General features: G+C 41.3%; 1 protein-coding gene across 1 annotated transcript in view; it reads left to right on the top strand.

Annotated features, from left to right (window-relative positions):
- Positions 1 to 26,770, top strand: part of LOC111982478 (VPS10 domain-containing receptor SorCS1-like) — a 167,617-nt gene that overhangs the window by 136,768 nt on the left and 4,079 nt on the right. The window contains 11 exon segments of the mRNA XM_024014047.2: positions 1,361 to 1,478; positions 4,755 to 4,888; positions 6,226 to 6,339; positions 7,099 to 7,270; positions 7,518 to 7,704; positions 8,862 to 8,995; positions 9,621 to 9,744; positions 10,019 to 10,131; positions 16,482 to 16,616; positions 19,890 to 19,989; positions 20,667 to 20,772. Of these exon segments, the coding sequence (XP_023869815.1) occupies positions 1,361 to 1,478; positions 4,755 to 4,888; positions 6,226 to 6,339; positions 7,099 to 7,270; positions 7,518 to 7,704; positions 8,862 to 8,995; positions 9,621 to 9,744; positions 10,019 to 10,131; positions 16,482 to 16,616; positions 19,890 to 19,989; positions 20,667 to 20,772 (1,437 nt within the window).

Genomic DNA, 26,770 nt, shown 5'->3' with positions numbered 1-26,770 from the left:
TGATAGTAATRACAGCGCTGGCTGCCCATTTTCCCTAACATGAATGGAATAGATCCCTCTCAAGGTTTAGCCTCACATCAAAACCATCTGTCTCGGGATTATGATCACAGAGACATCAGTGGTGTCGGGAGACCGGCGACAGCAGAGCACTCCGTTTTGAAGAACATGAGGAACATCATCAAAAATAAAATAGACTATGGCTAAAGGACCGAATAGGAAAGTAGGGCTCTAAAAGTTCTTTCTGCATTATGTAGCAACATTGACTCAATAGTTTTAAGAAACATGGCATATGAAGTTTTCCGTCTTTTCTACAACTTATTTCCTTCTAGAATGACCCACTTAGCTATACTACATGAGATGATACTGCTCTTATTGTAMTTTTTTGGTGTAAAACTTTGACGGCTGCTGCATAASGTTTCCCGTAGCCCTTACATCAGTGTTTTCTAACACCTGTCATCACCGAAAACTGAGTGACAGACAGACAGTTGACTTTGTAGTCAGCACGGCAACAGAAGGATAGGCCACAGCTGCTGAGACCGGGAGAGGGAAGGACAAAAGTGGGGAGAGAGAGAGTTGAGAGAGAGAGATGAGGAGAGCGACTGAGACAGAGAGAGAGGAAGATGGAAGGAAAAGATAGGATAAGATAGGACTTTCTCCCTGTAGGCCCAGAGTGCACTTCTCTGAACCAGCTGAGACAGACAGGACTGTGGGATATGATACTGTTAGGAGATTGTTGACAGCCTACTACAGCTCTTCATCGGGAAAAAAAATGAAATGTCTACTCTTTTTCTCTGCATCTCTGTTTATGGACACCTCATTATTTATCATTAGTTCATTTCAGACCATTTTCTTATCAATTAATAATGATTTTACAGTTAGTGACAGTTGTAGACCAGCAGCTCAGTCCGTTAATTAATGGATTGAGTGTGATAAATGTGTTGTTTGATTAGCAGAGAGAGGAGGTCAATTACAGTAAAACTCCCACCCAATTTTGTCTGAGAAGGAATGTTTTCTGCAACGTGTGAATGTTAATTTGTGTGGTGTTATGACCTTGAATTTTGGTTGAAGTTTGTTTTGAATCTGAGGGAAATACACACCCTGTAAGACACTCTCTTTTTGTTAAGTGATTCATTTACATTCCATTAGTTGCCAAATGCAATTTCTCTAAAGCTTTTGGTAATAACTGTCATGTTCATCCAAGTCAAAGAAAATGTTGACTCCACACTTTTACATCCCTCTATCCAACGAAGTATATTTTATTCAGCTCAGAAGTGACTGGTCTTGACTGATGCCTCGGTCTGACAACCAGATACTAGTGWACCTTTTCTGCTGCAGCTGTAAGGTTCCTTGCTGTTTGCAGGATCTTTGGCCACGTCAGTCACCGGTCCGAGTGGCAGCTGGTCAAGATTGACTTCAGGTCCATCTTCAACCGGAGATGTACAGAGGGGGATTACCAGACATGGCACCTACACAACCGGGTAATGGCACCTACATACAGTTGAAGTCGGATGTTTACATACACCTTAGCCAAACACATTTAAACTCAGTTTTTCACAATTCCTGACTTTTAATCCGAGTACAAATTCCCTGTCTTAGGTCAATTAGGATCACCACTTTATGTTAAGAATGTGAAATGTCAGAATAATAGTAGAGAGAATGATTTATTTCAGCTTTTATTTCCTTCATCACATTCCCAGTGAGTCAGAAGTTTACATAGACTCAAATAGTATTTGGTAGCATTGCCTTGAAATTGTCAAACTTGGGTCAAACGTTTTGRGTAGCCTTCCACAAGCTTCCCACAATAAGTTGGGTGAATATTGGCCCATTCCTCCTGACAGAGCTGGTGTAACTGAGTCAGGTTTGTAGGCCTCCTTGCTCGCACATACTTTTTCAGTTCTATAGGTTTGAGGTCAGGGCTTTGTGATGGCCACTCCAATACCTTGACTTTATTGTCCTTAAGCCATTTTGCCACAACTTTGGAAGTATGCTTGTGGTCATTGTCCATTTGGAAGACCCACTTGCGACCAAGCTTCAACTTCCTGACTGATGTCTTGAGATGTTGCTTCAATATATCCACATAATTTTCCTTCCTCATAATGCCATCTATTTTGTGAAGAGCACCAGTCCCTCCTGCAGCAAAGCACCCCCACAACATGATGCTGCCACCCCCATGCTTCGCGGTCGGTATGGTGTTCTTCGGCTTGCAAGCATCCCCCTTTTTCCTCMAAACATGACGACGGTCATTTTGGCCAAACAGTTCTATTTCATCAGTCCAGAGGACATTTCTCCAAAAGTACAATCTTTGTCCACATGTGCAGTTTTTTCACACCAAAGTACGTTCATCTCTAGGAGACAGAACGCGTCTCCTTCCTGAGCGGTATGATGGCTGCGTGGTCCCAAGGTGTTTATACKTGCGTACTATTGTTTGTACAGATGAACATGGTACCTTCAGGGTTTTGGAAATTGCTCCCAAGGGTGAACGAAACTTGTGGAGGTCGAACATTTTTTTYCTGAGGTCTTGGCTGATTTCTTTTTGAAGGTAGTCCTTGAAATACATCCACATGTACACCTCTAATTGATTCAAATGATGCCAGAAGCTTCTAAAGCCATGGCATCATTTTCTCTGAATTTTCCAAGCTGTTTAAAGGCACAGTCAACTTAGTGTATGTAAACTTCTGACCCACTGGAATTGTGATACAGTGAATTATAAGTGAAATAATCTGTCTGTAAACATTTGTTGGAAAAATGACTTGTGTCATGCACAAAGTAGATGTCCTAACCGACTTGCCAAAACTATAGTTTGTTAACAAGAAATTTGTGGAGTGAAGTTGAAAATGAGTTTTAATGACTCCAACCTAAGTGTATGTAAACGTTGACTTCAACTGTAACTGTAACTCTGTCTGCAGAAAACTGGTTTCAGAGGCCTTCCTCAGCCTGGTCATTTCAGCCATGGATAGCTCCTAACATGTAGAACACTAGAAACCCCCCTCTCAGTGCTTCATGAGCAAAGAACTTCCATTGCAAGAAGTTGTGAGCACTTTATATATTGCACTTACATTATATCTTACACTTTGAAGTGTCACCCAAACTTTTAAGATGGGGATTAAACTTGTAACTTACTCTGACTTCTTCAAAAATATGTCTAACGTCAAGAAATTCACATAGAAATGTGAGTTATAGATCTGTCATTCTCATTGAAAGCAAGTCTTAAGAAGTGGTAGATATGTTCTATGTGCGCTATTTCTATGCCTCCTGTTCATAACTTTTGTTTTTGCGTCTTACTGACAATTTTGTACACCAGCTTGAAACACAGTATTTTTGTTTACGGGAAAATATATTTCACAGCGGTTTAGATGTTACAATGATTCTCTACACTATACTTGTCACATGAACTGAAATTAGGCTAATTCTAATTAACTATTCAAATTTTAGCAACCAGGAAACGGCGGAGCGATTTCTGCACGACGTATCTTTAACCTGCGACATAAAATGTTTTGTCATTTAGCACATTCTCTTATCCAGGTAAAGTGCCTTGCTCAAGGGCACATTAGGAGATTTTTCACTTAGTCGTCTTGGGGTTTCGAACCAGCGACCTCTCGGTTACTGGCTCAATGCTCTTAACCGCTAAGCTACATGCCGCCCCTACTGCTACTATGTGTGCTCTGTGGCCATTCCCACAAACCTCCATCTCTTATTATTTACTTGACAGAGAGGTCTAGATAGACCGAGACCCTTAATCGAATGAAAGACAGTTACGACATGCAGTGTACTGCTTGATCACTCCCCTCCCTCCATCCTCTGCTTTGTGTTGAGCTGTTGAGTGTGCGCTGGACAGGTGCCGGGCGTTTCTCTCCCTCAGGCCCAAAAGCACTTAGGCATACTCCCTTTAATTCTTGCTGATGTATGTATGTCTCTACAACTCTCTTTATAAAACACTGCATACGTTTGAGCCAGAGCGAATGCTCCACCTCAAGCCTAGACAGACCCAGAGCGAAACATAAGGATGAGACGGAGAGTGCTTCTTTATTCTGACCGAGCTACCATAATTGACTCAGACATCTATATGATTGGGCTGGCCCTAACGATCAAAACATATAGCCATGGAAGTGGACAACAGTCCAATCCAGTTATAGAGGTAAACATTGAAGAACAGATTGGGAACTGGCCCAAAGGAAAGGCTATGGTGTGTTTTTTTAAAGCAACAGTCTGTGGCAGGGTAAGGTGTTGAAATGGCAAATTGTGGCTTTAAGACCATTTGGACCCAGTTAGGCCTTTTGTGTTATCACATTGAGAGAGAGAGAGCGAAAACCAACTCTGCCTCTGAAGGGTACACTCCTCTAGTCTCCTGTTAAACCATCTGACTCTAGGAGAGAGAATGGCAGAACCACTATTTCACCCCTAAAAAAAATATTTAGATTCATCCAGCAAGGCCCTATGTACCAAAACGAAAAATCTTAATGTTTTTCCGAAACTAAGTCAAGCGAGCTGCAACAGCTTGGGTGTAGGATACATGAGAGAGAGAAGTGTTTTAAGTTTAGCATCGCTTACCGCTAGCACACCACACAACATAAGCCTCAGTGGGCAGCGATGCAAAATAAGCCCATGTAAAGGGAAAAGCAACGGCATGCCTTTTCACACACATGATGATACAGGCATGGTTCACCGCACTGCAGTAAATTATTTATGGCGATGGGAAATGTAACAAAAACAACCCTTTTCAGTTTTTTTTTTCAATTTGTAAATTATATCCACAGGGCGAACCATGCATCATGGGAGTGAAAAGAATCTACAGGAAGTTGAAGCCCATAGCCAGGTGCGTTATGGGTAAGACGTACTCGGTCACGATGACCTCGGCGCCCTGCGACTGCACAGAGGCCGACTTTGAGTGGTGAGTAGACAGATGGGTCCCGCTTCACATTAATTATCCCTAAATTATGCAGAAGTAGGTACAGTGTAAATACAATGTAAGTAAACTGGCACACAATACACGTAGTAAACATTACACAATTTAACGGTTTACTTGAATGGAATAGTACTGGAATAGATCAACTAACCGGAACTGGCTGATGGTACTTGAGGAGAGACTCCAACACACTACTCGAACACAAACACATCTAGCGTTACAACTTCTGCCTAAGCCGCCCTATCAATATACCACTGGCATATGGAGTGGAGGATGAAAAAAAGAAGCCTGGAAGCGAAGGATGAAAAGATAAGGGATCACCGTCATGGTGAAGCTCACTCCAGATTAGAATTGCAGAGGAGACTTAGCTTCTGGATTCTCTTGGAGGCTGCCCCGGCTAAATGGAATGCAGTCAACTGCACCACTCCAAGCTGTGTGTGTGTCGAAGAATGAAGGAAAAAGCGCAGAGAGAGAGGAGAGTTGACAGGATCCAAGTTTGCATGGGGATAGGAAGTGGGATAGGGAAGTGTGTGTGTGTGTTTCTCCTTGAATGTCACCATACGTTTAAGAAACCAACTCTGTCACTGCTTGTGTGCTTTTCAGCTCTTGCCAGTGACTTTGTTCATCAACGACGCATTTCCAAAGCATATTTGCTACAAACTTCACAATCCATTTCTTTTAATTATCTATCAGTATTATTAATGTTGCTTTTGTTAATTCCCAAATCCATGGGCCCCTTGAGTGAGGCGGTGAACTTGGAATGAGTTTTAGTAAGAGACAATTAATCATCGGGCTTAATAGTGTTCATTAACTATCACAACACTTCTGCATCTCTGTGCATGTCGGCCTAATTGGGCCAATTTGTTCCTATCATTTTGAGGACGCGCGTGCTGGCAACGTTGCCTTTTAATGATAGGACAAACAAACCAGAGACCTGTTTAAAAAATGTACAAATAAAATAGAGTTTTTGTCAAATCAGTTTGTTTGAGATGTGTTTTCAGGCCCCAGTGCAGAGTCCCACCCCAAACCCTCAAAGAGGGTCTGTCACATAAATCAAATGTATCAAAACAAACTTTGTAGAATTTCACTTGACTGTGTTAATGCTATCATTGTAGCATAAACAACTTTGGCTGGGTTTGAAAAACTAAAAATACAATCATATTATTACAACATTTCTGTCAAATCAATAAGTGCCAGTGAAATTCTTCAATTATTTTCACTCCATGGTCACCAGTATGAGTCAGGAATTGAATCACTTATAAAAGTTTACTGTGTAGCATTTCACTCGACTGTTTATTTTTGGTATGATCCAAACATTACAGTGACTATGGCTACGAGAGGCGAAGTGACGGCAAGTGCACCCCCGCCTTTTGGTTCCTCCCATCGTCCATGTCTAGAAGCTGTACCACAGGGACTACTTTCATCAACAGCACTGGGTAAGCAGATATTCCCCAGGACTCTCATTAGCCTCTTACAGATGTTGGATCTTAATTTGATCACCCTGTTGAAGGAGAACTTTCCTACAATGCAGGAAATGTACAATTTGTAGTGTATTTGAGGTTTAAAAAGGCTTCTGAAGTTTATCATTTTCCCTTACAAAAAAATTATCAAACCTTACAAAAATGTTCAGTAGCCCTTTCTTGCCATCAATGACCAAAATAGCTGTTTTTGGAGGAATGTTATTCATATTTTTCATAAAAACATCTAAAATCCGGTGTTTCTATGTCAAACAGTTTTGGTATAGTTCAGTCTCCTGTGATGTGTATATAAAGAGTAATTTTGGGATGAAAACTAAAAATTGAATACATTTCAACTCTATATCTGACATGTGTACATGGGTCTTCTTTTTTTAAGCCCATAACCACGTGTGTGAGTTGTATACTCTTTTTTTCAAAGTAGATTTGTTTAAGACTACCAAGAATCACACCGTGTGACCCTGATTTAGCCCACTGCAGTAAAAGGTTATTTTCTGCCTCAAATTAAGTTCCTACATCTGTATGTACACTCATTCACTATTTAATTAAAACTGACCGCGAAGGTACACTTGGAATAAGGATATTTCAAATGACAGGACTTTATTGTAAGAGAATGTGTTCTCAATAGCCAACCTGCCAACCTGCTAAGGTCGTCCTTCTCTATGCTCATGTATCCATCAGCAAAGCCTCTAACCGCAGTTGTGACCTATGTACATCCAGCTACAGGAAGGTTGTGTCCAATAACTGCACAGCGGGCGTGATAGCAGAGTACACGGCCAGGAGGCAGCACTGTCCTACCCAGGCCCCCAAAGGCCTGCACCTCGTCACCAGTGAAGGAAAGCTGACAGCTACGCTGGGCACCAATGTCACCTTCCTGGTGTTTCTTGAAGAGGTGAGCAAAACAGTAACTGGCTCCCTGTTCATTCAGACCGGGCGCTGACTTTAACTCAGTATTGTAAAATGTATGTCAAGTCTCCACTTCTGTAATAGCAACAAAATACTCTCTATTCTCTTACTATGCCATTACATCTTCATATAAAGTGTTACTAAATAACATGTTAATGGAAATACCTACAGTAGCTAGTGTAGGAGTACCGTTCTCTTTCTTCAATCGTTGATGACTGCTATCTCCTGTATAGGGCGACGGAGCCAGGACGAGCATCATGGTGGACTTCGGGGACGGTCACGCTCTGACCTACTCCAACGTGAGCTCCATAGAGAATGGGGTCAAGCACGTCTACAAGGCTGTCGGGATCTACCGTGTGACCGCTACAGGAGAGAACAGCCTGGGGTCGGAGAGCGCGGTGCTGTACCTCCACGTCACATGTGAGTCTGTCTCTCACTGTGGGTTCACCAAGTCATGGTTTTCAACCTCCATACTTCATGTTTGGTCTTCAACCTTTAACATGTGAGTGTAGTTACATACCTTAGCTTAGCTTACCTTACCTTACTGTACCTTACCTTAAGTCAGTGTAGCCCGTAATCTACAGACATTTGAGTGAGGTAGTTATACAATTCTGACACACAWAATTGTTCCTTTGCAGACTTTTACTTGCTTAGAACAGTGTTTCCCAACCCTGGTCCTCRAGTACCCCCAACAGTACACATTTGTATTGTAGTCCTGGACAAGCACACCTCATTCAACTCATTGAGGRGTCTTGATGATTAGTTGACAAGTTGAATCAGGTGTGCTTTTCCAAGGTTACAATAAAAATGTGTACTGTTGGGGGTACTCGAGGACCAGGGTTGGGAAACACTGGCATAGAACATTATATTTGTTATCTGTTTGTGTAATATGCATGTCATGGTCCGACATCAGTGGAGATGAAGGTAGCCTAAATCCATTACAATTCCAGTCAAACCGAAGCCCTTTTCTCTATATAATACCCCTTCAGGGTACCCCCACTCTAACTCTAACATGCAAGTCATTCCCGTCTTCTCTGTGATGATGGGGCTGACCCCCCCTGGTGGTTTCGTGGGTGACAGATGTAACGTAGTTGACTTATTGATCAGGGAGCTGTGGGACCTTGCAATCTGTCCATCTTGATGTGCCAGACGTTACAAATGGGGACCAGCCAGGACTCAGGAGTGCCAGGGATGAAAAATAACACACAGATGGCGACCACAACGTCCCAGAATGGACCAGATCCTCTGAATGCAGCTCACTTTTTTTTTGTTATGTGCCTTCAATTCATAAGGGGCCCATAGACGGATACTCTGAAGTTTTCTGCTTACCTTCATTTAATTAGAGGCCCCAAAACTTTAAGGAGTCAATCGGTTCACTGTAATATGTATTTTTTGTGCCTTCATTTCATATCATAAGGGGCTACAAACTTACTTTGTGGATTCAGTCAGTTCACTGTGATGCATTTTTAGGGCAGATCATTTTGAATGCAACTTTATCCATTTCATTAGAGGCCCCAAAACATTGTGGAGTCAGTCTCAGTGGGTTCACTGTCATGTATTTTTGTTACTTTGAGTAGGTCAGCTGGAGTATATCCATCTCTCCGCTCCCTTTGTGGTGGTGAAGAGTAAGGAAGTCAACCTCACTGCTGTGCTGTGGCCTAGCCAAGTGGGAACAGTCACCTACATATGGTGGTTCGGAAATAACACTGAGGTAAGATAAGATACTTCAATACTGCTGGGACTTGTAGTTTTATTGTGTGCTCATCCTTCACACTGTAAGATAAAGTGACATAAAGAAAGATTTGTATCAGGTTTAAAAATTTGAGCAATATTTGTCTGACTTAATTCAGAATTTGTTTTGTTTGGTTGGCCAACGAGTTTAGCTACTAATGCAGCTGCTAGCTATTCTAGTACATGAGGAAATGATCCAGAATTAGCATGTCTGAGCTATTTCAAAAACAAATGGAGATCCAAGTAACGACAGAGAGAACTGCTGGTGTCTCATGGAACTCTCCCCGGACAGTTCTATGCAGCACAGCTGCGATCATGGTTCCTTGGGGGGCGATGTGGGTTGTGTTTATGTGTGTGGCTGCCTGCCTGCCTCCCGGCTGACACCTCTGTAGTGTAAATAGTGCCTGTGTGAGATGTTAACAAGGTTGATAAGGGCCTCTCTTGGGAACCCCTGTGCTCTCTCGCTCTTCCCCTCTCTCGCTCTTCCCCTCTCTCGGTCGCTCTCTCTCTCTCCTCTCTCTCTCCCTCCCCCCCTTCCCCTCTCTCCCTCCCCCCTCTCTTCCCATCTTTCTCTCTCTCACTGTCTCCTCTCTTTCTCTTTGTAGCCGATAATCACCCTGGAAGGGAGCGTGGCGTGCACGTTCTCCAGGGAAGGCGTCAACACTGTCACCGTGCAGGTGTCCGCTGGGAACGCCATCCTGCAGGACCGGAAAACCATCGCTGTCCACGGTGAGCAGTGAGCTGTTTTTTTATTTTATTTTTTATATTTTTTATATGGCCAGACAGCCATGTATACTGCTGGAGGTTTGTTTCTAGTTGACTTTGTAGATTTTAATGCACTGGAGGTTGGCTAGTAAGTACGATTTAAAGTAGCTGTTTAGAAGTAGTTAAAAGTAATTGTTTACTCCTCATTCATTTGACACATTCATTATTTCAGACAATAGGACAGAAATAGAAAAGCATCGTCATCAGCTGATCATCATATAGTTGTTTCTCTGTGCAGAATATTTCAGGTCACATCTACTAGCTTTCTCATCTAACCTGGACGACCACAACCCCGACGTGGCCGAATGGAGACTGGACGTCAGCAGAGTCATCAAGAACTCCATGGTCAAAGTGAGTGGTCCTTGTATCTAACTGTATGTTACATGTACACACAGACACACACACACACACACACATACACGCACACACACTGAGCAGAAATATAAACACAACATGCAACAATTTCAACGATTTTTATGAGTTACAGTTCATATAAGGACATCAGTCAATTAAAATAAATAAATTAGGCCCTAATCTATGGATTTCACATGACTGGGTAGCGGCACAGCCATGGGTGGGGCTGGGAGGGCATAGGCCCACCCACTTGGGAGCCAGGTCCAGCCAATCACAAATATTTTTTCCCCACAAAAGGGCTTTATTACAGACAGGAATACTTCTCAACACCTCCCACGCCCCCACCTCAAATGATCCCGCAGGTAAAGAAGCCAGATGTGGAGGTCCTGGGCTGGAGTGGTTACAAGTGGTCTACGATTGTAAGGCCAGTTGGACGTACTGCCAAATTCTCTAAAACGATGTCGGAGGCAGCTTCTGATAGAGATATGAAAATTACATTATCTGGCAAAAGCTCTGGTGGACTTTCCTGCAGTCAGCATGCCAATTGCACGCTCCCTCAAAACTTGAGACATCTGTGGCGTTGTGTGACAAAACTACACTTTTAAAGTGATCTTTTATTGTCCCCAGCACAAGATACACCTGTGGAATGATCATGCTGTTTAATTAGCTTCTTGATATGCCACACCTAACAGGGATGTAAACAAATTTGTGCACAACATTTGAGAGAAATAAGCTTTTTGTGCGTATGGAAAATGCCTGGGATTTTTTATTTCAGCTCATGAAACATGTGATCAACACTTTGGCGTTTATATTTTGGTTCAGTGTATTTAGTCTGTTGCCCACTTTACAATACATTCCCTGTGACCTCAGGTCGTGACTGAGATGTTAACTGGCAAGGGGAAATTACTTCAAGTACATTCTAAATTGCTGTTGCACTGCCTTCCCTGTCACATTGAACTATGGAATTTCTGGTCGCCTGTGAGTTCAGGCTCGTATTTGTTCAGGCCATACATGCACAAATAAATCTCACTGAATGTCTGATTGTCATGATTTGGTGAATTTAGAACCAGCTGAACTGTAGCTTCGAATGCTATCACCAGTCAGTGTGAGGGACATGCACTACATAAACAAACGTCACATTTCAAAATCTTTGACATTAATATGGAGTTCGTCCCCCTTTGTTGTTATAACAGCCTCCACTCTCCTGGGAAGGCTTTCCACTAGATGTTGGAACATTGCTGCAGGGACTTGCTTCCATTCAGCCACCAGAGCATTAGTGAGGTCTGTGGTGGAAATTCTAACCAAGTGAGAGAGACTTTGTCATTTCTTCAAACAATCATCTTTGATCAATATTGATTAATTATTGCAATAATGAAGCTGGTCGAACCCACACTCTTGTGTGTTGGACCGAAAGCTCAACAATACTTAAAAAAACAGAGATCCTACAGTTGAAGTCGGAAGTTTACATACACTTATGTTGGAGTCATTAAAACTCGTTTTTCAACCACTCCACACATTTCTTGTTGACAAACTATAGTTTTGGCAAGTCGGTTAGGACATCTACTTTGTGCATGACACAAGTCATTTTACAACAAATGTTTACAGACAGATATTTCACTTATAATTAATTCACTATCACAATTCCAGTGGGTCAGAAGTTTACATACACTAAGTTGACTGTGCCTTTAAAAAGCTTGGAAAATTCCAGAAAATGATGTCATGGCTTTAGAAGCTTCTGATAGGCTAATTTACATAATTTGAGTCAATTGGAGGTGTACCTGCGGATGTATTTCAAGGCCTAACTTCAAACTCAGTGCCTCTTTGCTTGACATCATGGGAAAATCAAAAGAAATCAGCCAACACCTCATAAAAAAATTGTAGACCTCCACATGTCTGGATCATCCTGAGGAGCAATTTCCAAACGCCTGAAGGTACCACGTTCATCTGTACAAACAATAGTATGCAGATATTAACACCATGGGACCACGCAGCCATCATACCGCTCAGGAAGGAGATGCATTCTGTCTCCTAGAGATGAATGTACTTTGGTGCGAAAAGTGCAAATCAATCCCAAAACAACAGCACAGGACCCTGTGAAGATGCTGGAGGAAACAGGTACAAAAGCATCTATATCCACAGGAAAACGAGTCCTATGTCGACATAACCTGAGGACGCTCAGCAAGGAAGAAGCCACTGCTCCAAAACCGGCATAAAAAGGCCAGAATACGGTTTGCAAGTGCACATGGGGACAAAGATCGTACTTTTTGGAAAGATGTCCTTTGGTCTGATGAAACAAAAATAGAACAGTTTGGCCATAATGACCATTGTTATGTTTTGAGGAAAAAGGGGGAGGCTTGCAAGCCGAAGAACACCATCCCAACTGTGAAGCACGGGGGTGGCAGCATCATGTTGTGGGGGTGCTTTGCTGCAGGAGGGACTGGTGCCCTTCACAAAATAGATGGCATCATGAGAAAGGAAAATGATGTGGACATATTGAAGCAACATCTCAAGACATCAGTCATCAAAGACATATGGGACATATGGTAGCCTAGTGGTTAGATCGTTGGACTAGTAACCGAAAGGTTGCAAGATCCCTGACCTGACAAGGTACAAATCTGTCGTTCTGCCCCTGAACAAGGCATTTAACCCACTGTTCCTAGGCCGTCATTGAAAACACAAATTTGTTCTTAACTGACTTGCCTAGTTAAATAAAGGTAAGAAATATATATTTTTAAAAAAAATAAACATTTCTATGAGACAACAGTCAGGAAGTTAAAGCTTGGTCACAAATGGATCTTCCAAATGGACAATTACCCCAAGCATACTTCCAAAGTTGTTTCAAAATGGCTTAAGGATAACAAAGTCAAGGTATTGGAGTGGCCATCACAAAGCCCTGACCTCAATCCCATAGAAATTTGTGGCCAGAACTGAAAAAGCGTGTGCGAGCAAGGAGGCCTACAAACCTGACTCAGTTCACCAGCTCTGTCAGGAGGAATGTGCCAAAATTCAGCCAACTTATTGTGGGAAGCTTGTGGAAGGCTACCCGAAACGTTTGACCCAAGTGAAACAATTTAAAGGCAATGCTACCGAATACTAATTGATTGTATGTAAACTTCTGATCCACTGGGAATGTGATGAAAGAAATAAAAGCTGAAATAAATCATTCACATTCAATGTCACATTCTTAAAGTAAAGTGGTGATCCTAATTGACCTAAGACATTAAAGGATTAAATTTCAGGATTTGTGAACAACTGAGTTTAAATGTATTTGGCCGAGGTGTTTGTAAACTTCTGACTTCAACTGTATATATCAAACCTAAAAATGCTTAGTCATGGCTGGTTCCACCCCTCCCATGCAGATTGAGGCATCATAAGCCACCTTGGGTCCATCTTGTGGTTATGTGCACCGGGTGTTGTTTACCCCTCCCTAGCGTAGTTTCTCAGAAGAAAAGATGATTAGAACAAATAGGGGTTTGTTCTACCCCATCCAGGCTATCTCCATCTCAGGTCACAGTATGTCCTTGGTTATACTCACAGACCAGCTGCAGGGGGCTAGAGGAGAGCCATCCCTTTTTAGAAGCACAGCACTACTAGTTATGAAAATCTCTTACGATTTGTTCAGCATATCATTGTTAACCTCTCTTGGGTACGTGAGACGTTAGCGTCCCACCTCTTCAACAGCCAGTGAAACTGCTGGGCGCCAAATTMAAATACAGAAACACTCATTAAAAAAATTCAGAAAACAAAACATATTTTACATAGGTTTAAAGATGAACTTCTTGTGAATCCAACCACGGTGTCAGATTTTTTAAATGCTTTACGGCGAAAGCATATCTTACGATTATTTGAGAACATAGCCCAGCAGACAAATCATTACAAACAGTAACCAGCCAAGTAGAAGAGTTACACAAGTCAGAAATAGAGATAAAATTAATACCTTACCTTTGATGATGTTCATATGGTTGCACTCAGCAGACATTCATTTACTCAATAAATGTTCCTTTTGTTCGATAAAGTCTCTTTATATCCAAAAACCTCAGTTTTGTTTGCGCGTTCTCTTCAGTAATCCACAGGCTCAAACGCAGTCAAAACAGGCAGACAAAAAAAMCKAATTGTATCCGTGAAGTTCATAGAAACATGTCAAACGATGTTTATATTCAATCCTCAGGTTGTTTTTAGCCTAAATAATCGATAATATTTCAACCGGACAATAACGTCGTCAATATAAAAGGTAAACAAGAAAGGCACTCTCGGTCGCACGCATGAAAAAGCTCTGTGACACTTTAGGGTCCACTCCTTCAGACTGCTCTTACTTCCTCATTTTTCAGAATACAAGCCTGAAACAATTTCTAAAGACTGTTGACATCTAGTGGAAGGCATAGGAACTGCAATTTGAGTCTTAAGTCAATGGATACTGTAATGGCATTGAATAGAAAACTACAAAAMMMMCCMAAAAACTTCCTGAATGGATTTTTCTCAGGTTTTCGCCTGCCAAATCAGTTCTGTTATACTCACAGACACTATTTTAACAGTTTGGGAAACTTTAGAGTGTTTTCTATCCAAGTCTACCAGTTATATGCATATCATATCTTCTGGGCCAGAGAAGCAGGCAGTTTAATTTGGGCATGCTTTTCATCCACATTTCTGAATGCTGCCCCCTACCCTAGAGAAGTTAACTATTCATTTTCAAACGAAGCAGGTAAATATGCATTTTTTCTCACAGGTCGAGCACTGATGTTAGGCGATTAGGCCTGGCTCACAGTCGGCAGTCCAATTCATCCCAAAGGTGTCGATGAGGTTGAGGTCAGGGCTCTGTGCAGGCYAGTCAAGTTCTTCCACACTGATCTCGACAAATCATTTCTATATGGACCTCATTTTGGTCACGGGGYATTGTCATGATGAAACAGGAAAGGGCCTTCCCCAAACTGTTGCCACAAAGTTGGAAGCACGGAATCATCTAGAATGTCATTGTATGCTCTAGCATTAAGATTTCCCTTCTCTGGAACTAAGGGGCCTAGCCCAAACTATGAAACAGCCCCAGACAATTATTCCTCCTTCACCAAACTTTACAGTTGGCACTATGCATTGGGGCACGTAGCGTTCTCCTGGCATCCGCCAAACCCAGAGTCGTCCGTCGGATTGCCAGATGGTGAAGTGTGATTCATCTCTCCAGAGAACGCTTTCCACTGCGTTGGGGCAGTAACCGAGTCCAATGGCAGGGAGCTTTACACCACTCCAGCTGACGCTTGGCATTGCGCATGGTGATCTTAGGCTTGTGTGCGGCTGCTCGACCGTGGATACCCATTTCATGAAGCTCCTGACGAACAGTTCTTGTGTTGACGTTGCTTCCAGAGGCAGTTTTGAACTCGGTAGTGGGCTACCCACTTCAGCACTCGTCGGTCCCGTTCTGTGAGCTTGTGTGGCCTACCACTTCACTGCTGAGCCGTTGTTGCTCCTAGATGTTTCCACGTCACAATAACAGCACTTACAGTTGACCGGGGCAGCTCTAGCAGGGTAGAAATTTGACGAATGAAAGGTGGGATCCTATGACGGTGCCACGTTGAAAGTCACTGAGCTCTACAGAAAGGCCATTCTGCCAATGTTTGTTTATGGAGATTGCATGGCTGTGTGCTCAATTTTATATACCTGTCAGCAGCAAGTGTGCTGAAATAGCCTAATTCACTAATTTGAAGGGGTGTCCACATACTTTTGTATATACCGTGTATTTCAAATCCACACAACATATGACCTGCTTGGTAGACATTGTAGTATCCACAAAATGTATTGAATTGCTCATACTATTCAGTATTTTTGAGAACGGAAATCGTACCATATTTGCTACGAACAGCTCAGGACCTGAGTAGTATGATCATTTCAGATCTAAGTSTCATTGATGTTAGTAATAATGTATCACAGTGAGTATCGCAGCAATGTATCACAGTCACACTAATTACGACCATCCAGACAATTCCTATTTTTCAATGCCACTGCTTTCCTCTGATGATGTGCTTAGTGACATGAAAGCGACCCAGTCTGGTCCAAATGGTTGATGGGGAATTCTTCCTCTTACTCCTCCTCTTTCTGTTCTTCTTCCCTTTCCTCTCCATCTCCCTCCTCCTCTTCATCTTCCTCCTCTCCCTCTCCCTCCTCTTCAACTTCCTCCTCTACCTCTCCATCTTCCTCCTCTTCTTCATCGTCCTCCTCTCCCTCTCCCTCCTCTTCATCTTCCTCCTCTCCCTCTCCATCTCCCTCTTCTTCTTTTCCTCTTCCTTTCCCAACTCCTCATCCTACCCTTCTCCCTTCTCATCTCTCTCTTCTTTCTCTCCCTCCTCCTCATCTTTCTCTAGGCCACAGGGGTGACCCCGGAGCGGCTCCTTGTCACCGTCCTACCAGGTTTGCCCACGGCAGCAGAGTTTTTCCTCCTACCAGACAAARAGTTAACGGAGGGCAAGCCGGAGAAGAACTCAGCTCATTTAGACCAGGTATGATTGATTAAATAACAGGCATTTTGTGTGAGTTGAAACATAGACATAACATATTATAGGCCTTAGCCTTATTCAAAGACATGATATAACGGCTTATTCATGTTTGTAACAGGTTAAAAAAGCATTATCTGTCAGTGTTACCTGTAAGTTAAATATTACCAAAATGGGTATCTGACAACTACATTTCCATAAAAGTAAACCATAAAATTCAATTCATTAAGTTCCTATATTGATTCATGCCAGATGTTTGAGTGGGAGTAGGAGCATACTTTTTACGAGTTAATTTGACATATACTTACTCTGAATTATCACTGAATGACATTTGGAGCTATATTTCAGAGGGATATTACTCTGCTTGTTGGATGTTTGGGYTTGACAGCTAAGCGCTTGTTTTCTTGCACCWYCATGTTTGCCATCTGTTGATTTTCCTTGTTATTCCATTTGGCATAATTTAGAAGTCTCCACTGAACTAAAACATGAGTAGGCTTAGAAATATTCATTTTTCTAACATTCTTCACTAATACATAGCTGTGTTGGTCTATACTGCTACATGGTCTGAAAACAGAATTGCAACGTACTTATGTTCAAGGCTGAGTTCATATTTTCTCCAGTAGATGTCAATATTGTCCACACACACACACACACACACATACACACACACACACACACACACACACACACACACTGCAGAATATCATCTAGCCTCATCAATAAGTGTGACAAGCTTTTAAAAGTCGTCACTGCGGACAACTTTACTGTAGAATACCCCGAGTCTTCTCTATGTGAGAGGGCGAGGGTTGCAGTCTTTCACAGGAATTAACCCAGACAAAGATAGTGTCTCTGCTGATACTGGCCACTGAATCACCAGCAGGTATCAAGATGTACTGAATTAGCTCCTAGGTCCATATAATAGATAATGGATGATCATTAAAAAGATGTGAGTAGAATAGAACCAGGAAGAAATTAATTGTATTTCCCCCCCCTCAAATCTGCCTGATAGCCTGGCTATGGCAAGACCCTTCTCACTCAGGCCCCAGCAATACATCTTTATTCAAGGTTTGCAKCTTGAAAGTGTAATGTGCGGTTGTGCTTATTAGATTGTATAATAGATTTAGTGACCCCGATACACAGTGAGGAAAAAGTAATTTTTCATAGCTATAGTCTAATTTTAAACTTGGTAAGAAATATAAAAGCTGGAAGGACTGGGAGAAACTACTCATATCACAATTCATTTGGTAAATGAGGCAGATCAAATTAATGAAGCCTAGCAAAGAAATAACACGGATTCCGCAGGGAAAAGGGAATTTGTTTAGCCAGGGTCTTTCTATGCATGACCTGCATGCATATTCTCTGTTTTAGTCTTTGGTCTGAATGCAAAGTAAAAAGGATACAACTTTGTTAAATGACATATCTGACATAATGTGCTACAGTTTAGATTTATAATGGTACAAATCAACATTTGTGTGATTGATATCATATGGACGGTATAATTCAGGGGACTATGTCCGGACTAAATTGGAAGCATCATGAAATGAAACACTGTATTCCAGCTGTAGCCTCCAGGTCAGGGTGATACGTCTGATATATGTCCAAACTGCACGTTCTCTGTGCAGAAGGTTACGTGTTGCTCTAAAAACCAGGTTTTTCATCAAATAGGCCCTGCATTATGTATTAAAGTGGTGAGAACCGGCACGGATTCATCCATAGATATTTTCACTTTAAATGGGTTTCTGGGTGGAGGGAGGATGCAGTGAGCCGTGGGGTGTGTAGTATCAGTAAGTATGTGGTGGAAAGATCTACCTCAGCATGGTATGCATGAGAAGAAACTCATTCTGAAACGAACCAATAATATGACTAGAGTAGTTCTACTGGTTATWCTATTTAATGATACTGCTAGATGTCTTCTATTCTGTCTCTTATACTGTATGGTGAAGTGTATTGAGATGATTTATGCAGTTTAGATACAGTTGGATTTGATTTAGTGTTGACCTATAGACTAGGGGTCAAGAGCGTTGGGACAGTAACCGAAATGTTGCTGGTTTGAATCTCCGCTCCGAATAGGTGAACCATCTGTTAATCAGTCACATGAGCCGAATACAACAGGTATTCGGCTCATGAAATGCTTACTTACAAGCAGTTAACCAACAATGCATGCAGTTCAAGAAAGAGTTAAGAAAATAGTTACCGAATAAACTAAAGTAAAATATAATAAAAAGTAACACAATAAAATAACAATAATGAGGCTAATAACGATACAGTGGGTACCGGTACCGAGTCAATGTGCGGGAGGACAGGTTAGTCTTAGGTAATTTGTACATGTACAGTAGGTAGAGTGACTATGCATGAATAATAAACAGCGAGTAGCAGCAGTGTAAAAACAAATGGGAGGGGATGGGTGTCAATGTAAATTGTCCGGGTGGCCATTTGATTAATTGTTCAGCAGTCTTATGGCTTGGGGGTAGAAGCTGTTAAGGAGACTTTTGGTCCTAGACTTGGCGATCCGGTAACGCTAGCCATGCAGTAGCAGAGAAAACAGTCTTTGACAATGTTTTGGGTTTTCCTCTGACACCGCCTAGTATATATAGGTCCTGGATGGCMGGAAGCTTGGCCCCAGTGATGTACTGGGCTGTACATACTACCCTCTGTAGCGCATTACGGCCAGATGCCTAGCAGTTGTCATACCAGGAGGTGATGCAACCGGTCAGGATGCTCTCGATGGTGCAGCTGTAGAACYTTTTGAGGATCTGGGGACCCATGCCAAATCTTTTCAGTCTCTTGAGGGGGAAAAGTTTTTGTCGTGCCCTCTTCACGTCTGTCTAGGTGTGTTTGGACCATGATAGTTCGTTGGTGATGTGGACACCAAGGAACTTAACTCTCGACACGCTCCACTACAGTCCGTCGATGTTAATGGGGGCCTGTTCGGCCTGCCTTTTCCTGTTGTCCACGATCAGCTCCTTTGTCTTGCTCACATTGAGGGAGAGGTTGTTGTCTTGGCAACACACTGCCAGGTTTCTGACCTCCCTATAGGCTGTCYCATTGTTGTCGGTGTCAGGACAACAACGTGTGCCCTTGAGCAACGCACTTAACCCTAATTGCTCCTGTAAGTTGCTCTGGATAAGACGCTAAATGTGACATGTACTCTCACAGATCTCTGATATAAAAAGTTCCAATACGTTTATTTAGAAATCTCAATACTCTAATTATGTAAATCTATGCACATATACTTTTTTWAAATCATGTTTTTTGTCGTGTTTGTCTCTACCTCTCTAGCTCACTGAAATCTTACTTAGCGCCCTCAACCAAAACCTGGTCCAGTTCACCCTTCGGCCTGGGGTCCAGGTCACAGTATACGCTGCACATTTGTCAGCAGGTAAGTGTCTGCATCTCTTCGAGTACAAATACCTACATTTTGTTTGTGTTTGCTAGGTGTATTGAGGATAACTGGGTCTTTTTAATGACTATATAGATGGATAGAGATAGTTCTAGATAGAAATAGAGAGCTAGGGCCCGTATTCACAAAGTGTCTCAGAATAGGACTGCAGATCTAGRATCAGTTTAGCCTTTTAGATCATAACAAATAAGATKATATGGAAAGGAAGGACCTGATCCTAGATCAGCACTCCTACACTAAGACTCTTTGTGAATACAGGCCCAGGAGGTCTATTTCCTGCCCAGCGACTAACTAACACCCCCCAACCCTGTTGTCTGATTGGCTCCCATCATGTAGCTACACAGAGACATTCAAAGAGTGAGCATCGTTACAAGTATGTGTGCCTCTTCCTTTTGGGGATGCTGCTACTGTCCTAGGGGCTTATAAGATAAAGAGTAAGAGAAGTCAATAAATACTTACCGTATCAAAAACGTAATCACAATACAATTTTATATTTTTTTATAAATTATTTTATTGTTATGTTTTGTATTTTATTAATTAGTAGGTGTCACTTTTCATGTTGACTTCTTAAACGCATGATTTACTTGTTCTCTATGGAAACTGTTTGGAATTGAATGTATACTGTACTGTGTGACTCTTGTCTCCCACCTCTACAGCGCCCCTAGTGGACACGAGTGAGAACCACAGCGGCTCGGCCATGCTGATGCTGCTGTCGGTTGTGGTTCTGGGTTTGGCGATATTTGTCGTCTACAAATTCAAAAGGTACAGTGCTCATGATATACTGTAGAGATGATCTCTATAACCCATATCTGGTTGTAAGTTGCCAGGACGTTGGGAGAATGTTACTAACCAAGTGGGAAAGTTCCTGAGTGTTGACGAAACATTTTGAATTGGCTAGGACACTGAGGAGTGATCTATGATCTCACTGTTCGACTAGGGTCTAATCCCACTTCTGACACCAATTGTGAGCTATGAGCTACATTATAATTATGGTTATACATCAGAAAGGACATTGGGGAAAATTACTAACCAAATGGGAGTTACTGAGTGTCTAGACATTTGGCATTTAACAAAAATACTGTCTATCAAACGTCTATGTGAAAACTTTCAGTTTCAAGGGAGAAATGGCTTATCTCTTTCAACTTTCTTAGAATCCTTTTGTCGAGGCATTTTCTCTGTCCGCAAATGAAATGCCAGTCAGCCTTCAGGCATTATCAATATTTAGCCCTTTGAGCTTTGCTAGTTGACCTTTCTGAAATGTTAAATTATTTCCGTCCACCATGGTACAGTTCTGTGTGAAAAGGGCAGTAGGGGTCAATGAGATCTATAGAGAGAAAACAGAAGAGGAGAGAAAGAGCGCAACACGTATAGATCTTAGAACATAAATGAGTTTATACAGTAGAATGTCGAATTGCCTTCCTTTTTTATAATCTTTATTTTTATGTGTTCCCTTTCTTTTTTTGCATCAAATACAAAAACAAAATTAGAACAGAAATGTACAGATACACACAAACCACGACTACAGTTGAAGTCGGAAGTTTACATACACCTCGGCCAAATACATTTAACCTTTCTGGCGCAGGCGTTCCGCTAGCGGCCCACCTGGACAACATCCGGTGAAATTGCAGAGCGCCAAATTCAAAATACAGAAATAGTCATAATAAACATTCATAAGAAATACAAGTGTTATAACATCGGCTTAAAGATCAACTTCTTGTTAACTTCTCTGGATATGTGGGACGCTAACGTCCCACTTGGCAAAAGCCAGTAAAAATGCAGCGCGCCAAATTTAAATAAATTAATAAATAAAAATTTCTTTCATGAAATCACACATGAAAGACACCAAATTAAAGTTATACATGTTGTGAATCCAGCCAACATGTCTGATTTCAAAAAAAAGATTTACGGCAAAAGCACACCAAACTATTATGTTAGGTCAGTACATAGCCACAGAAAAACACAGCAATTTTCCCAGCCAAAGATAGGAGTCACAAAAAGCAGAAATAAGATAAAATGAATCACTAACCTTTGATGATCTTCATCAGATGACACTCATAGGACATCTTGTACACAATACATGATTTTTTGTTCGATAATGTGCATATTTATATCCAAAAATCTTAGTTTTACATTGCGCCATGTTCAGAAATGCCTCCAAAATATCCGAGAAATTGCAGAGCCACATCAAATAACAGGAAATACTCATCATAAACTTTGATGAAAGATACATATTTACATAAATTAAAGATACACTTGTTCTTAATGCAAACGCTGTGTCAGATTTTTAAAAAACTTTATGGAAAAAGCAAACAATGCAATAATCTGAGACGGCGCTCAGAAATAAACAACAATTCTCCGCCATGTTGGAGTCAACGAGAAATACGAAATTACATCATAAATATTCCCTTACTTTGATGATCTTCATCAGAATGCACTCCCAGGAATCCTAGTCCACAATAAATTGTTGTTTTGTTCGATAATGTCCATTATTTATGTCCAAGTAGCTACTTCTGTTAGCACGTATAGTACACATATCCAAACGCTCGCGCAGATCCAGGCGAACGTCGGACGAAAACTTCAAAAAGTTATATTACAGGTCGAATAAACTTGTCAAACTAAGTAGAGAATCAATCTTCWGGATGTTGTTATCATAAATATTCAATAACGTTCCAACCGGAGAATTCCTTTGTGTCTATAGAAGTAACTATAGAAACGGAACGCAATTCGATATCATGTGGAATGCGCGTGACCAGGAACTGGCACTCTGCCAAACACCTCCCATCCGGCCCCACATCACAGTAGAGGCTTCATTCAACATTCTACAGACTGTTGACATCTAGTGGTGTTGACATATAAGTGCAAACAGATCCATATCTTACTGGGATTTGAATAGGCGATGAGTTGAAAATCGACCAGCCTCAGGATTCTCACTTCCTGTTTGGATTTTTTCTCAGGTTTATGCCTGCCATATGAGTTCTGTTATACTCACAGACATCATTCAAACAGTTTTAGAAACTTCTGAGTGTTTTATATCCAATAGTAATAATAATATGCATATATTAGCATCTGGGACAGAGCAGGAGGCAGTTCACTCTGGGCACGCTATTCATCCAAAGTGAAAATTCTGCCCCCTATCCTAGAGAAGTTAATCCAGCCGCTTTGTCAGATTTCAAAAAGGCTTTACGGTGAAAGCATACCATGCGATTMATCTGAGGACAGCGCCCCGCATACAAACATTTTACAACCAAGTAAAGGAATTACAMAAATCAGAAATAGCGATAAAATGTATCACTTACCTTTGAAGATCTTCATATGGTTGCAGTCACAAGAGTCCCATCTACACAATAAATGTTATTTTTGTTCGATAAAGTCCCTCTTTATAAACCCAAAAACTCAGTTTGGTTGGCGCGTTTTGTTCAGTAATCCACTGGCTCAAAGGCAGTCAAAACATGCAGACGAATATATCCTAATAGTACCGGTAAAGTTCATCGAAACATGTCAAACAATGTTTATAATTAATCGTCAGGTWGTCAATTGTCTAAATAATCAATAATATTTCAACCAGACAATAGCGTATTCAATAGAAAGGAAAAACAACGAAGGGTGCGCACTCGGTCACGCGCGCAAACCAGCTCTGCATGATTCTACAATCCACAGACAGAAAGGTCGCATTCTTCCTCATTTTTCAGAAAACAAGCCTGAAACAATGTCTAAAGATGGCCAAAATCTAGTGGAAGCCATAGGAACTGCAATCTGGGTCCTAACCCATTAGATACTCTATTGGCATTCAATTGAAAATACCCACATAAAAAAAATCCCACTTCCTGGATGGCTTTTCCTCAGGTTTTCACCTGCCATATCAGTTCTGTTATACTCACAGACATTATTTTAACAGTTTTAGAAACTTTAGAGTGTCTTCTATCCAAATCTACCATATATGCATATCCTAGCTACTGGGCCTGAGTAACATGCAGTTTACTTTGGGCACGCTTCTCATCCAGACGTCGAAATACTGCCCCCAAGCCATAAGAAGTTTAAACTCAGTTTTTCACAATTCCTGACATATAATCCTGATGATCTTCATCAGATGACACTCATAGGACATCTTGTTACACAATACATGTATTTTTTGTTCGATAATGTGCATATTTATATCCAAAATCTTAGTTTACATTGCGCCATGTTCAGAAATGCCTCCAAAATATCCGGAGAAATTGCAGAGCCACATCAAATAACAGAAATACTCATCATAAACTTTGATGAAAGATACATATTTACATAAATTAAAGATACACTTGTTCTTAATGCCAACCGCTGTGTCAGATTTTTAAAAAACTTTATGGAAAAAGCAAACAATGCAATAATCTGAGACGGCGCTCAGATATAAACAACAATTCTCCGCCATGTGGAGTCAACAGAAACGAAATTACATCATAAATATTCCCTTACCTTTGATGATCTTCATCAGAATGCACTCCCAGGAATCCTAGTTCCACAATAAATTGTTGTTTTGTTCGATAATGTCCATTATTTATGTCCAAGTAGCTACTTCTGTTAGCACGTATAGTACACATATCCAAACGCTCGCGCAGATCCAGCGAACGTCGCGACGAAAACTTCAAAAAGTTATATTACAGGTCGAATAAACTTGTCAAACTAAGTAGAGAATCAATCTTCTGGTTGTTATCATAAATATTCAATAACGTTCCAACCGGAGAATTCCTTTGTGTCTATAGAAGTAACTATAGAAACGGAACGCAATTCGATATCATGTGGAATGCGCGTGACCAGGAACTGGCACTCTGCCAAACACCTCCCATCCGGCCCCACATCACAGTAGAGGCTTCATTCAACATTCTACAGACTGTTGACATCTAGTGGTGTTGACATATAAGTGCAAACAGATCCATATCTTACTGGGATTTGAATAGGCGATGAGTTGAAAATCGACCAGCCTCAGGATTCTCACTTCCTGTTTGGATTTTTTCTCAGGTTTATGCCTGCCATATGAGTTCTGTTATACTCACAGACATCATTCAAACAGTTTTAGAAACTTCTGAGTGTTTTATATCCAATAGTAATAATAATATGCATATATTAGCATCTGGGACAGAGCAGGAGGCAGTTCACTCTGGGCACGCTATTCATCCAAAGTGAAAATTCTGCCCCCTATCCTAGAGAAGTTAATCCAGCCTCTTTGTCGATTTCAAAAAGGCTTTACGGTGAAAGCATACCATGCGATTAATCTGAGGACAGCGCCCGCATACAAACATTTTGACAACAAGTAAAGGAATTACACAAATCAGAAATAGCGATAAAATGTATCACTTACCTTTGAAGATCTTCATATGGTTGCAGTCACAAGAGTCCCATCTACACAATAAATGTTATTTTTGTTCGATAAAGTCCCTCTTTATAAACCCAAAAACTCAGTTTGGTTGGCGCGTTTTGTTCAGTAATCCACTGGCTCAAAGGCAGTCAAAACATGCAGACGAATATATCCTAATAGTACGGTAAAGTTCATCGAAACATGTCAAACAATGTTTATAATTAATCGTCAGGTAGTCAATTGTCTAAATAATCAAAAATATTTCAACCAGACAATAGCGTATTCAATAGAAAGGAAAAACAAAGAACGGCGCGCGCGCAAACCAGCTCTGCATGATTCTACAGTCCACAGACAGAAAGGTCGCATTCTCTTCATTTTTCAGAAAACAAGCCTGAAACAATGTCTAAAGATGGCCAAAATCTAGTGGAAGCCATGGAACTGCAATCTGGGTCCTAACCATTAGATACTCTATTGGCATTCATTGAAAATACCCACACAAAAAAATCCCACTTCCTGGATGGCTTTTCTCAGGTTTTCACCTGCCATATCAGTTCTGTTATATCCACAGACATTATTTTAACAGTTTTAGAAACTTTAGAGTGTCTTCTATCCAAATCTACCATATATGCATATCCTAGCTACTGGGCCTGAGTAACATGCAGTTTACTTTGGGCACGCTTCTCATCCAGACGTCGAAATACTGCCCCCAAGCCATAAGAAGTTAAACTCAGGTTTTCACAATTCCTGACATATAATCCGAGTAAAAGTCCCTGTCTTAGGTCAGTTAGGATCACCACTTTATTTTAAGAATGGGAAATGTCAGAATAATAGTAGAGAGAATGATTTATTTCAGCTTTTATTTCTTTTCATCACATTCCCAGTGGGTCAGAAGTTTACGTACACTCATTTAGTATTTGATAACATTGCCTTGAAATTCTTTAACTTGGGTCAAGTGTTTTGGTAGCCTTCCACAAGCTTCCCACAATAAGTTGGGTGAATTTTGGCCCATTCCTCCTGACAGAGCTGGTGTAACTGAGTCAGGTTTGTAGGCCTCCCTGCTCGCACATGCTTTTTCAGTTCTGCCCACAAATGTTCTATGGGATTGAGGTTAGGCTTTGTGATGGCCACACCAATACCTTGACTTTGTTGTCCTTAAGCCATTTGGCCACAACTTTGGAAGTATGCTTGGGTCATTGTCCAAGCTTTAACTTCCTGACTGATGTCTTGAGATGTTGCTTCAATATACCAACATATTATCCTTCTCGATATGCCATCTATTTTCTGAAAAGCACTAGTCCCTCCTGCGCAAAGCACCCCCACAACATGATGCTGCCACCCCCGTGCTTCACTGTTGGGATGGTGTTCTTCGGCTTGCAAGCATCCCCCGTTTTCTTCCAAAGATATCGATGGTCATTATTGGCCAACACAGTT

Source organism: Salvelinus sp. IW2-2015, linkage group LG21 (genome assembly GCF_002910315.2).
Source record: "Salvelinus sp. IW2-2015 linkage group LG21, ASM291031v2, whole genome shotgun sequence".
In the NCBI taxonomy this organism is placed as follows: domain Eukaryota; kingdom Metazoa; phylum Chordata; class Actinopteri; order Salmoniformes; family Salmonidae; genus Salvelinus; species Salvelinus sp. IW2-2015.
The sequence above is the reverse complement of the archived record's forward strand: the minus strand, read 5'-3'. Positions and strand labels throughout refer to the sequence as shown.